The following is a 14,313-nucleotide window of genomic DNA, read 5'->3' as shown; positions in this document are numbered from 1 at the left end:
AGCTGAAAGAGGCGAAAGGACTCGGCCAGGTTACTGCCGTAGTAAGGGGCAGAGTCCTGATCTGAATCTAGGTCTCCTAACGTGGCACCTCCTGTGTTTTCCATGGCACCATGCTGGCCCTGGCACGGAGGATCGCAGAAGGGCCAATGTGCATCTCATCAGAAACGAAGAGCAATTCCTCAAGCACTTCAAGGCCAGGGTTGAAATCAGTTCCTCCATAACCCCCAGGGACGGAAACAAGAAGTCACTGCCACTCCTTGCCAAACACACCCTATTCCCACGCACAGCCCGCAGAACAGGAAGAAAAGAAAACGCTTCTCACCAGCATACTCGCCCATGTTGATCTCCTCTTCAAAAACATCACTGAAACCTTCGCCGGAATTGAGAAGGTCTAATCTACCATCAATAAACTAAGAAAGAAAGAACAGAACAGAACTGTGCACACGGGAACAAGGAGCAGCAGCACTCAGCCGGCACCCAGTGCGTGACCAAGGACCCGCCACACCTGCCAAGTCAGGAAGGGCCTCAGGAACTGCGCGTTTCACAGAAGCGAGTTCCCAAACTTTGGCTGCGGGGCTATGATAACCTGTAAAACCGCGTGGCCTATCTGCCAGGGCCTGCCTGTTGCTGAGCACCCTCCTCACCCAGTCCCTGTCCCCAGACCCTCTTTAGCTGTGGGAGTCCCACCCATGCCTGCAGCCTCAGTGCTCAGTGAAGACAGCTGCAGAACCCTCCCCCCATCCCTCAGCTCCCCACCCCGACCCTGTCCCCCCAGGAATCCAGACACAGGCCAATCTAGGGAGGCCAGGCACCTGCTTGAAGAGCTGCAGCTGGGTGGCATTCTGCAGGAACTGCCTCATGGCTCCAGAGCGATAGTGGGACACGAAGTCCTCCTCACAGAAGGTGATTGGCTCCCCCTGGGAAATGGAGAAGGGGAGAGCTTGGTTAGAGGAAGCGGGCGTGGGGTCAGCTCTTAAACTCAGCTAGGCGGTGCTTCTACATCTGCTAATTAGAGTAATTAGATCCTCATCTTCTTGGTGAAGTGGCTGTTATCGTTGATGGCATTCTCATCTCTGGATGAGAAGCCTGTGTCAGGGAGGAAGTCACTGCCCAAAGTCACAGAGCTGGTAGGAGGCAGAGTGCGAACCAAAGGCCGGGTTCCAACCCCACCCCCACCCCTTGTATATCCCAACAGCAAGTCAGCGGATGGACCTTCCAATGCGATGACTTCCAAACTTTTCACTTTTAGAAGCCGGACCTTCTTCAGCCAGCACCTGAAGCAGAAGGAGCCCCGCTACATAAAACAGCCTGCTGCCCTGGCGGCTGGCTGGGCTCTCTGGCTTGGAGGTCTCCCCTCCTCACCCCATCCCCACTCCCTGCACCTTACAGTCCCGAAGGCATCAGGTGTGGAACACCCTTTGAAAACCATTTGCCCAGTGATCTTAACCAATAGCAAACGATCACTTAAAAATAATTATTTCTATGAAAAGCAGGGATGATTAAAAAGAAAATGTACCATCCAGTCAATTTTGTGCATATGCTGTTTGATAAGGAAGTTTGCTTTTACCAAACTACATTTTATGAGTCAAGAAAATGACACCCTAAGCTTAACAAACATCCCATCTTGTAGTCAACACCCCAGTCCTTCTTTGAAGGATCCGGAGTCCTCACCCACACAGAGAAGGCTTTAGTTTTAACGGGGTATTCTTAATTCTGAAAGATCAGACTTTTATATCTTGAACTGACTTAAAGGTACCCCTCGCTTCACAGACTTGGTGGCAAACACAGAGATGTCTGAAGCTCCACTTTTATCCTGTTTTAATGAGTTACCTAAGTGTTAAATTTACTGTCTAGCTGTTATAAATTCCAGGAGTTCCTCCTGCTTCAATCCAGCCAATATTAGCTCAGCAACTGGGCAGACTTGTTGCACAAGGGCTGCAAGGATGGCCCAAAAAAGGTAGGGTGAGGGGAATATTTATTTTTAACAGCTACACCCCTAATTTTACAAAGATCTGAGGCAGCTTATATGAGCACACAGAACAAAGGAAAAAAGCAGAGTTGGAAAAGACAAATATATAAAATGTTAATTATTTGGGAAACGAGTATAGGATTTCTAAAATTAAATTACAAAATCAGCTCTGAGCTTCCTGGTTGTTGAAGCAAAAAGGGAAACAATGCAAATCTTACATTGTCTATGAGAACAAAGCCTACCAGTTCCTCAGGGGAAGACAGAGCTTTCATGCCATTTATTACTGGTGTGACTTTACACCTTCCTTGCGAGGAATTAGCTGGTGATAACCAGCTAGCCCAGCGGAAGGCCATTCTGTGGCCTGAGGTTCTGCTTCTCACCCTTGGGACCAGAGCAGGGCAATGACTTCTCTCTCCAGGTGATCTCCATCAGCACCGTGGAGCTCACACGCTAAAAGACTCCTAATAAATAGCATCAGTTCTGACGTCATTTTGAGTTCCAAAGCTATGTCACCATTCCCACCTGGATGGCCCACTAGCACTTTAAACTCAAAATGGCCCAACTCCCTAATTATTACCCCATTTGGATTGCACCCCAAATCTATCTACCTTTCTTTCTTTTTCTCTATTCCTCCCTTTCTTTCTTCTTCCTTCCTTCTTTCTTTTCTCCTTCCCTCTCTTCCTTCCTTCCTTCCATCATTATCCACACCTACCCACAGTAGACCTATCAGACTTCCTATTCCTTCCCGTTTACCAGTGAAGTCTCTCAGGTTTGTCCCTGCTCTCCATCCCACGGCTGGCACTGAGCTGTGGAGGTTTAACTCCATGCCCCTTGCCTGTGTCATTCCTCCCAGTGCCTCCGATTCTTCAGGCAGAAGTGACTTTAAAATGCAGATTGCGTTGTGTCACTGTCCTAGTCAAGAATTTTGCAGAGATGTTACATTTGATCGTTTGATTCATGTCTGCTTCTTCCACTAGGCCAGTGGTCGGCAAACTCATTAGTCAACAGAGCCAAATATCAACAGTACAACGACTGAAATTTCTTTTGAGAGCCCAATTTTTTAAACTTAAACTTCTTCTAACGCCACTTCTTCAAAATAGATTCGCCCAGTCCGTAGTATTTTGTGGAAGAGCCACACTCAAGGGGCCAAAGAGCTGCATGTGGCTTGCGAGCTGCAGTTTGCCGACCACGGCACTAGGCTATACGTGTGCAGGAAGGGTACCTGCTTTGCTCAACACTGTACACCCGGTGACACGTGTGTCACATACATGGGTCCTGGTGGGAGAGGAAAGGAAAGTCTTAGCTCCTTAGCTGGGCACACAAACCTTTCCTGAGCAGACCCTCGCTTACTTTTCCAGAGCCCTTCTGTGTCCCTTTCCGCGGCCCCCCAAATACCTTATGCTCCAAATGCACCTCCTAATCACAGGTCATGTCCTTTCCCACTTGCTTCCTTGCTTTTGCCAGTTTTATTCCTTCCACGTGGACTAACCTTCTCGTAAGCACAGGTCTTTTTGCCACAGCCACTCACCCCTGCTTGGTGCTCCCACAGTGCCTCGTGCACCCCTGGGGGTTGGGTAATCTGCACCAGCATCCCCTGTGACCAGGAGCTGGAGAGGGCATAGGCCCTGCTGGATTCATCTCTACACTCCCTGGGGACAGTGCAGGGCCCAGCCCCCATTGGAAGCCCAGGGATGGGGTTAAAGAACCACAGAATGAGCATGACTCTGGTTCCCATCACAGGAGAGCCACCGCTCGCCTGACAGGTAAAGAGGACTCAAAGCACAATGCCAGGTGGATGACACTTGTGTCCAGGGAGTTGAGAGCTGCTCGAGGAAATGCTTGTTGAGTTGTTAGCATTCACTCTGGAGTTTGGGCTCAGCATTGCCAGGAAGGAGAAGTCCACTGAGGGATCAATAAATGCAAGAGTTTGCAGCTGGATCTGTAGGTGAGGGTAGCCCGAGGCAGGATTTAGCTGCAGGAGAGCAAGAATCTCATCCGTAGGGGGACACAAACATTTTGGGCCTGTTGTCTCCTTACTGGAGGTGACACTCTCCTGGATCAGATGTCTGCGTCATAAAAACAGACCAAAGCACATGGGCACAGTGGGAAAGATTCAGGAGAAATGTGACACTGGGGACTTTTTCTGCAAAGAGCTTGAAGAACAGCATCAGCGGTGTCAGTCGACGTGGAGATAAATACTAGCACCCAGTACAGTGCTCCTGGGGTGTGTGTGGGGGCACGACAGGTCCACAGGAGTCAGAAGGGGAAAAGGCTAGTCCTCCCAGGGCAGCAGGGCAGGACATGTGACTGTGGGCACATGATAGTGGAGCCTGGAAGGGTGAAAAGGAATTACGTGGGCACGCTCCACCCATTGAGGGCGCAGTCCTAACCCTGCTGAGAGGCAGGGACACTGTACCAGGCTCCTGTATAAAGGTCTGCCTGGCAACAGGCACAGAGGGCTCATTCCCCTGGAGTTCCCTTCTTTTTTTTTTTTTTTTTTTTTTTGGTGACATATTGTTATTGATTTCAGAGAGGAAGGGAGAGCAAGAGATAGAAACATCAATGATGAGAATCATTGATTGGCTGCCTCCCGCACACCTGTTATTGGGAATCGAGCTCACAACCCGGGCATGTGCCCTTGACCGGAATCGAACTTGGGACCCTTCAGTCCACAGGCCGATGCTCTATCCACTGAGCCAAACCAGCTAGGGCTGAAGTTCCTATCTAAGAAAATGACAATTATTAACATTTCACCTAATCTTTACAGAATAACTGAGGCAAGGCAACTTGCCCAAGATCACATAACCTGTAAATGGCAGAGATGGGGCTTTGTACCCTAGTGGCCTCTGAAGCCCAGGTACACCCATATGGACCACTTCTCTGACCTTAGTTCTAACTGTTTGCACTCGGGCATCTGCTGGAGAGCAGGAGAGGTCTTCTCAAATGTGGAACCCCTCAGGTTCTCCTGCTGAACCCTCAAAGCACCAGCCACTCAGAGACAAGCGGCTCCTGGGAGCAGGTGAGCAGGTATGAAGGGTCTTACTGCCACGGGCCTTCCAGGATGCCAAGTCCCTTCCACCTGCTTGTCCAGCTGCTTTCTGCAGCTGAACTGACCCCCCTTACCCGCGCCCCCCCCACCCCCCGCCGGCCCAGCCTACTCTCTGCAGTGGAAGAAAGGCAAGGTGTCTTGCTAATTCCCTCCTTTGTAAGAAGTGCGGATTGAGTTCTCCTGTTAGGCTGATTAATTAAACCTTTTGTCTTCTTAGGCGACACTCTAGGAGCTGGGGCTCCTGGCTGATAGTGACATTAATCCAGGGAAGCCAGGCACAAGCTATCAAACTTAGATCGAATTAGAGTTTTCCATCTATGACCTGCAGGACAGTTAAACACAGCTGCTTAACCCTATCAGGAACTTTGTCACAAAACGCTAAGTTTACTCTCAGATCATCCTCTTGACATATGGAGTCAGTAGAAAATCCCATTATTAATGAGTCAATCTTTGTTAACAGGTGAAGTTGGCAATTCCAAAGATTTTTTTGATGTTTGTAGAAATAAATGGATTTTACCCACAGCATTGTAGCTACTGGCATAAAAATAAAATCTCCCATCAGATTTTTCAGCAACTTTTCTTGTTCTGCTGATCCATATAAAGTATTAAATTCTTATTTTCTCTCATAAATTTAATTTTTATCAAGATTTTATCTGACTTACTAGTAAAGTAAGAGAAAAAAGGTGTTCTCTCTTTATGGGCCTTGTTTAAAATAAAATATTTAAAAAACCAATTCATCCATCCAAACATTTAAGAAACACCTACTATGTGCCAGGCTCTATGTTAGGAGAATATAAAGATGAACACAATATAGTTCCTCTGAGTAATATTAATAATCCAGTGAGGGGTGGGAGCGGATGAGGGTATAGATGACAGAACAGCAGAACGTTATGTTGACAGCAGCATTATTCACAATAGCCAAAAGATGGAAGCGACCCAAGTGTCACAGATGGATAAACAAAATATACATACAATGAATATTGTTCAGCCTTAAAAAGGCAGTAATTTCTGGCACATGCTACAATATCGATGAACCTTGAACACACCATGCTAAGTGCAATAAGCCAGTTGTAAAAGGACAAATACTGTCCGATTCCACAACAGAGCATCAGTGTCACAGAGACAGAAAGTAGAAGGGGGGTTGCCAGGGGCTGGAGGGTGGAGAATGGCGAGTTGTTGTTTAATGGGGACAGAGCTTCAGGTTTGCAAGATGATAAAAGTTTGGGAGATCGATGGTGGTGATTATTTCACAACAATGTGAATGTATTTAATTGCCACTGAACTGTACACTTAAAAATGGTTACAGCATAAAGTTTATGTAATGTATATTTTACCATTATTAAAATTTTTTTCTTTAAATCTGAAAAAAAAAAAGGAAAGAATGACGGAATGTTTATAATTGTGGAAGGTGAGCAATGGGTACATGGAAGTTCATTTATTTTGTAAAGATTTGAAATTTGGGGAGGAACCAAGATGGCGGCATGGTTAAACAACTAATCTGCTGCCTCGAACAACAATTTCAAAAATACAACTAAAAGACAAAACGTCTACCACCCAGAACCATGGGAAAGCTGGCTGAGTGGAAGATTTACAACTAAGGAGAGAAAGGAGCACAAACGCTGAAAAGCTGAGGTACGGAGGCGCGCGAATCAGGCTGGCGGCGGGTGACTGGGCGCGCGGTTTTTCTTCAACCCGCAGGGAGACAAGCTCCCGATCACTCTGGAACCCAGTTTCTGGGGACTCGCGGGGGACCCAGACACCTACGGGGAAAAGCTGGACTCTCGGCCATCGGGTCAGAAAGTGAGAGTGACTTTTTTGCAGAGGTGCGCCCAGCAATCATTGTTTTACTGCGCTGGAACGCGGGGCGCAGGGACTTGGAAACGTGGAAAGGCAGAGACGGCTGACGCCAGCCATTGCCGTTGGCCACGCCCCAGCCTAGGGACGCCCTGAGATCCCGCCCCGCCCTGAGGCCCGCCCCGCACATTCTACAAACCCGCCCAGGCTCCACACAGCGGCTTTTGCATATAAATGGCCTGTTCTGTGGCAGCTTAACCAAATAAACTGCAGCTCCAGTCAGACTGCTCCAAAACTGCCCAAGCAAAGGAGGAGAAAACTAGTTCTTGCTGTAGCTCCTGCTGGGGGGCACACAGTACACAAGGGTACACCAAGAGTGTCCACCTCAAGTAACTGAGAGGCTGACCCATTGAACCAATAGGACATCTAGTACACAAAGCTACCCTACCAACTCAGGGAAGCAGCGAAATGAGGAGGCAAGGAAACAGATCACAAACCAAAGAAATGGAGGAGAACAAGCGACTGGACATAGAGTTCAAAACCACGGTTATAAGGTTTTTCAAGAATTTCATGGAAAAGGCCGATAAATTCAATGAGACCCTCGAAGATATGAAAAAGGACCAACTAGAAATTAAACATACACTGACTGAGATAAAAAATATTATACAGAGACCCAACAGCAGACTAGAGGATCGCAAGCATCAACTCAAAGATTTGGAATACAAAGAGGCCAAGGACACTGCTCCAGAGAAGTATGAAGAGAAGAGAATTCAGAAAGTTGAAGATAGTGTAAGAAGCCTCTGGGACAACTTCAAGCAAACCAACATCAGAATTATGGGGGTGCCAGAGGAAGAGAGAGAGCAAGATGCTGAAAACCTATTTGAAGAAATAATGAATGAAAACTTCCCCCACCTGATGAAAGAAATAGACTTACAAGTCCAGGAAGCACACAGAACCCCAAACAAGAGGAATCCAAAGAGGACCACACCAAGACACATCATAATTAAAATGCCAAGGGCAAAAGACAAAGAGAGAATCTTACAAGCAGCAAGAGAAAAACAGTTAGTTACCTACAAGGGAGCTCCCATACGATTATCAGCTAATTTCTCAACAGAAACCATGCAGGCCAGACGGGAGTGGCAAGAAATATTCAAAGTGATGAATAGCAGGAACCTACAACCAAGACTACTCTACCCAGCAAAGCTATCATTCAGAATTGAAGGGCAGATAAAGAGCTTCACAGATAAGAAAAAGCTAAAGGAGTTCATAACCACCAAACCAGTATTATATGAAATGCTGAAAGGTATTCTTTAAAAAGAGGAAAAAGAAGAAGAAAGATAAAAATTATGAACAACAAATACATATCTATCAACAAGTGAATCTAAAAGTCAAGTGAATTAAAAATCTGAGGAACAGAATAAACTGGTGAACTTAATAGAATCAGAGGCATAGAATGGGAATGGATTGATAATTCTCAGGGGGAAAGGGGTGTCTGTGTGGGGGGTATGGGAAGAGACTGGACAAAAATCATACACCTATGGATAAGGACAGTGGGGGGGAGGTAAGGGCAGAGGGGGGGTGGGAACTGGGTGGTGGGAGATATGGGGGGAAAAAGGAGAAACAATTGTAATCTGAACAATAAAGATTCATTAAAAAAAAAAAGAAGAAGAAAAAAAAAAGATTTGAAATTTTTCATAATAAAATGTCAAAAATCAAAGCTGCTGTTATCAAGGAACTCTGCCTGGTTTGGGAACAAACAACTACAGCACAGCATGACAACTGGCACAGCAGAGGGCGGGTTTTGTTATTTCTGGAAAAGGCACCTTTAAAAACTTAAAACATTGGTTTAAAAGTTTGATCCATTTAAGGTAACACAACAAGGTGGAGAGAGAAGATGTCTTGGTGTCAGAAAGACCAGGACCACACGTGACCATACCAGTTATGTGACCTCAGGTGACCTGTCTTTCCTCATCTGTGACGATTACTCAATGCTGGCCCATCTCATAGGATTGCTTGGGTGACTGAAACAGATTACAACAAATAGGTACTCCACATATATTTTCCACAAATAGCCATCTTCTTGAGTGCAGAGATTGGGTTTTACCAGGACTAGAACATAATTTGGGGAACTCAATGCAAAATGAAAACGCAGGAAAAAAGGACTGTTAAGTATAAAACTCGTACTAAAATATAAAGCTTTTTTTCTTTCATTTGTGGTTTCTTTCTAGACCTATCGTGGTGTTTTTAAAATTTACTATTTAATGTCATTCTATGTAAAGGAAAATAAAAATTTAAATTATTAGCAAGAATTTTACTGTTCAATTTTATATTGTGCAGTGCCAGTTTTAAATGTTAACATATGTGGAGTCATATTTTGTAATGAGTATATGCATTTGTATTTTCTTCTTACCAGGCAGTAGAAATGCCGCACAAAAACGAACTCAACTGTTATTTCAGTTCTTGACTTGCGCACAATCTACTACCGTTCTCTACCTTTGCCTCACCGAGGAGAAAGGACAAGCAACTGTGGTTGCTCCATCTTTTCCTCTCCTTCCATGACATAATTTTCACAGCAAGTGGCTGGCTAGTACAAGGCAGTAACATGAGTAAGAACTCTATGGCTTTCCGTGGTCACTCATGTTCCTTAGAACACCATGCCTTCTCTCACTGTGGAAGCCAAGCTGGCCTCCAGGGGCTGTCAGTGCCCCATTGCTCAGTCTTAGACCTGCACACGCTGGCCTCGTAAGCGCGCCAAGTCTTTCTGAACTCCCACTTATGGGGGGGGGGGCACTGGAACTCCGTGCCATGGGGCAGCGAGAAGCTACATTGGGGTGGCACAGCTCTGCGGAGGAAGGGCATGTGGGTGTCTCCTCTGCACATGCTTGAACGCCACTGTCCCATCAGACTTCACTCTCCCAACAGGTTCAAAGGTAAACTTAAAGAATCTCAAGATGAGACAGCAGAGCACTGAACCCGGGGCAGGGCCCTGGGGCTGCCAGGTCACACACCGGTAGGGCCCGTCCAGGGCTCACACTTCTTTTCTCTCCTGTCCCTTCACAGGCTGAACACTCAGAAGGGGCTCTGGCGCTCGGCTCTGTTTGCCACCTGACTTGGCAGCATGGAGCAGCTTCAGGCAAGTTTGTGGGTTGATGGAAGTGAGGTTTCTAAACTCTTGAGCACGATCCTCAAGGCCCTTGGGACCCTCTCCAGCTGACTTTTCTTGCTTATGACATCCCATTCACCTTGTCCACAACCTGTTTTGTTTGAGTAATTCTGGAGTGTCGACCGCCTCCCAACCTCTGCACGCACCCTCATGGCTCTGGCTCCTCTCTTCCTGTTACCTCTTTGTGAAAACCCTACCTGACGCCTTCCATGTCCCTACGCCAACACCTCCTTCGCCAGCCAATGCCAGGTCCTGGCGGGCAGGCTCTGACCCACTCCCAGTGGCTGGCGAGCAGTGTGTGTCACCTGTGCCACTTCAGAAGAAGACAGGACACTGCCCCTGTGTGCATCCTGTAATGTGGGGAAGACGACCTGCTTCAGCGGATCGCCGGGGGTAAACAGGAAGGAACTAGATGATGGTTAGCAGAGCTCGACCTTGGCCATGCAATGGAAGCACCAGGCCCACTTTTAAAGTCCCCAGTGCCAGGTAGTTTCTAAAACTCCCCGGGTGACTCCATTGTAGTCAAGTCTGAGGACCACTGGTGCAGGTAGAAATGATTGGTGCCTACACCAATCAATATTCATTTTTTACAATTTAAGAAAAAAGAACTAGAATAAAGCAGCCAGGGAATCTGGCCCCATTTATTACCAGCAATCCCAACCGGGTTGCATTTTGTTTAAATGTCTCCAAATTCCCAAGAAAACATTCAAGTCACTGGCTGAAGTGCAGCACAGCCAAGACCCTTGCTTGTAAGTGTGAAAGGTGATTTATCGTCTCTCACAGGAGCCAATACTGCCCCACTGGCCACGTGGACATTCCCCTCTGAGCCTTCTGCTCGGGCCTCAGCACCACATCCAGAACTGAGTCTGAAGGCCAGCTCCTCACAGGGTCAGGAACCAAGGTGAATTCCCGCCGACACCGAGAAGGCTGAGTGTGGTGAACGCCAGGTCCTCACTGGAAGGCAGGGCAGGAGGGAGAGTAGGGTCAGCAGGATTAGATTACAGTAACTCCGGGTCAGCCCGACGCAGGCAGGAGTTTAGGGAGAAGGGACCCAGTGTCAACTGAGCCCTTGCTCTGGACCAACCTGCCCGCCATGCTCACTGAATCCTCGCCAGAACTCGATGTTCACACGTCTCCCATTTTATAGATGAGGAAAGGAGTCCCACAAGGCCAAGTGCTTGGCCCAAGGTCCCAGAGCTAGTGGGTCTGAATGACTCCCAAGTCCAAGCATGCTCTCCCCGCACCCTCAGAGGCATAACCTATACACTTGGGGCCACCATGGTGGACTTGGGAAGGTGGTCGCTGCACGGCCACAGTCAGATGGCTCTGGCTGGGCTGGGCCAAGCCACATTTTGGGCTGACAGGACCAAGACAGCCTTCTGAACCATTTGTGCACGAGCCCAGGAACACCAGGGACAGACTCCCAGCCTGGGCCCCTGTCACTGTAACGAGCCCTAAACAAAGAATCAATGTGTTATTGTGAAGCTGGCGCACAGTGCGGGTGATTTAAGTTGGGGAAATGTGGGTGCCTGACAAAAGCTACTCCGATGATTTGCAGGGGCAGGGACGGCCCAGCCGACAGTATTTGCCCATTCTGGCCAGCTGCTCCGGTATTGACAGAAGCCCCCACCCACACTCGCTAGATTACAGTAAAGACATTCAAATCACAGGCGCGTCGGCCCACGCCTTGGCTCCTCTGTGCCAGCAGCCCCTTCCTTCTGCATTAACCGAGACACACAGGGAGAAGTCAGGAAATTCTGATTAGCGCAGGAATGGCAGATGAGCGGGAAGGCTGGTGGAAGCCAAGGAGACACAATGAAGTGGGTCTTCACGCATACTAGCTTAAGATTTTCTTTCCATTAGAAATGCAGGTGGGAGCCGGCTCGGCAGGGAACGCAGGTGCAGTGATTAAAAACGGCTCCCACTTACTGAGCACTGACTCCATGCTGGGCGGTTTTACATGCATTATCTCACTTGGTCTTCATGGCAACACCGACATGGGTGTTGTCAGGCTCTCCATTTTACAGACAAGGAAATTGAGGCTCAGAAAGGTGAAGTCACCTGACCAAGGTTGCCGAGCTGGTCAATGACAGAGCCAGAGTTTGCAGCAGAGTCTGCCTGGCCCTGGGGCTCATGCAACACAATATTCGTTCTCTTTAAGAGAAGTGATCACAAGATAGTATTTGACTTATCAGCTGCCACCAGGGCTGCTCTAGCAATTCAAAGTGATGAACCATAGGCTGTGATGAAGGGAGTGGGCTTTGGAGAAACGAGTGTGAGCTCTCGCTCCACAGCATGCGTGCAGAAGCCATGTCACCTCTTGGGACCTCGTTTTCTTTCTGATATGCCGGAAATAATAATCCGTACCTCATGCTGTAAGCATTCAGTGCCATCCAGGGCAGCGGCTGGTCACGGGGGGAGCTGACAAGGTGAGCTGGTGGCCACCCCGAGCTGCAGCACAGCCACAGCTCTCTTCCCAGAAGGGAAACCACGCAAAATCGCCGCTATCTCAGTACCAAACACCTCCTGGCTCAGCCACCGAGGCTGCACCTGTTTGCACCACATGCCCAGGACATATGTTGGGCCAGTGGAGTCAAGACCAGAATGAGAGAAAGGAGAAAAGGACCCAGGAAGCTGTCTTCTGTGAGTGGGACGCAGCAGGCACAGGATGCCTGGGGCTGAGGGCTGGATCTGCACAATGACCCCACTGAGAGGCTCTTTAGCCTCATCTTGCAGAGGGAGGGGACTTGACTTGTCCAAGGCCATGGAGCTGGGAAGAGCCAGAGCTGTACTTGAGGTCAGTTCTGACTGACCCCACAGCCCAGGAAGGCTCTTCCCACCACACCCCACAGCATCTGAGCATGCTCAGTTGCCCAAACACATTTTTCTCTGGGTTTTCAGGGAATTCAAGACACAGCAGATAATTTTCCACACAAAAATGTCCCTTTGCACATAATACAGCCGCAGCCCAAGGAGTTCAGTCTCTAGATCATGTAGTGCCTGGGAACTCCAAAGAGGCTCAGTGCAGCCCAGAATGGGGAATGCAAGAGAGCCTCTGTGAGCCTCAGTTTTCTCATCTGTTAGTTGGGGATATTACCTACTTCATATTGAGAGGTTTGAAGTGATTCACCATTTGTCAAGGGGCTGATACTGAGTAGCACACACCAGGTGCTCAGTGGAGGTGACTGTCCTAACAGCTCTTTCAGATGCCCCTTGACAGCTGGGTGTTACATCTTGCCGGAACCTTCTGCACCTGTCACTCAACAAACACCTGTGACTGGGGTGCTGGGAGAGCACAGCCAGGGTGACTGTCGGGGTGGGGTGTCACCTAAGGAAGTCCACATGGGGACAAAGTGATATAACCGAGCCCCAGGGAGGTGCAGGCACTCGCTAGATGGGAGAGCAGAGGTGGGCATGAGCGCAGGAGCAGGGCTGGGATGACGCGGAGCTGGTGGCTCTGGGGTTTAAGGGGCACATCCCGGATGGGGTGAGTGAGAGAGATGCTGATTCTCTCCTTTCTTATTTGGGGGCATCTTCCCTGAGAGCCAGAGATCTGAGAGGTGGTGGACGCTGGACCCGTAGACTACAGAATTGCTGAGAAAGATGGAAAAAATAATTACTCAGCACGTGCTGGCAGCCTGCCCTGAGTCACCCACCCAGCCCTGAACGGAGCCTCCCGTGTCCGAGGAGTGAACTTCACTCACAGGGAGACTTACCGAAGGGGCTGGCAGCCTCATCCTCAAATCCTCCCCCACTGGGCAGGCTACTCCAGCAGCCACCATGGCACTCCCCCTCCCTTGGCCCCCAACCCTGCAGATCCAAGTGGAGTGCATGCTTGGAGAGAAGCCCTCTGAGGCGTGACCCTGTGCATCTCCCCAACCTCAGCTCCTCGCTTCCCCTGCACCCGGCGTTCCCATAACTGGGAGCCAGTTACAGTTCTCCCGACGGGTCTGTACGTCTCCTGCCTTTGCATGCGCTGTGCCCTCTGCCAGGAAGCCTTCCTACCCCTGCTTTCTCAGGATGTGAAGCCCCCTCCCGTCTGTGAAGGACGCACTAGGGGACAGGCTCTGGGACGCTCCCCTGGCCTCCCTGCCTCGGGCTGGGTTAGGCCCCTGCTCTGGGTTCCACAGCCTCTGTGCTCACCCACTACAGCACTGATTGCCACCAATTGCACTGCCTGGCCGCCGTGGGCCCGCACTGGATGGCAGCCTCCGTGAGGGTCTGGGCAGTGGCTTGTCTCTGCACCTGCAGTTCCTAGCACAGTGCCTGGGTCAGCGCAGGCACTCTGATGCTGCTGATGAATTATTCACTGCAGATAAGGCAACAGGAACACTTCTG

General features: G+C 49.0%; 1 protein-coding gene across 14 annotated transcripts in view; it reads right to left on the bottom strand.

Moving 5' to 3' along the window:
- Window positions 1-14,313, bottom strand: part of DENND1A (DENN domain containing 1A) — a 470,320-nt gene that overhangs the window by 61,205 nt on the left and 394,802 nt on the right. For all 14 annotated transcript variants that reach the window (XM_079791022.1, XM_079791014.1, XM_079791024.1 and 11 more), the window contains 2 exons: window positions 813-917; window positions 323-410 (listed from right to left, as the gene is read on the bottom strand). In XM_079791022.1, the coding sequence (XP_079647148.1) occupies window positions 323-410; window positions 813-917 (193 nt within the window). The remainder of the gene's footprint in view (window positions 1-322; window positions 411-812; window positions 918-14,313) is intronic.

Source organism: Cnephaeus nilssonii (assembly GCF_951640355.1).
Source record: "Cnephaeus nilssonii genome assembly, chromosome: 14".
NCBI lineage: Eukaryota > Metazoa > Chordata > Mammalia > Chiroptera > Vespertilionidae > Cnephaeus > Cnephaeus nilssonii.
The sequence above is the reverse complement of the archived record's forward strand: the minus strand, read 5'-3'. Positions and strand labels throughout refer to the sequence as shown.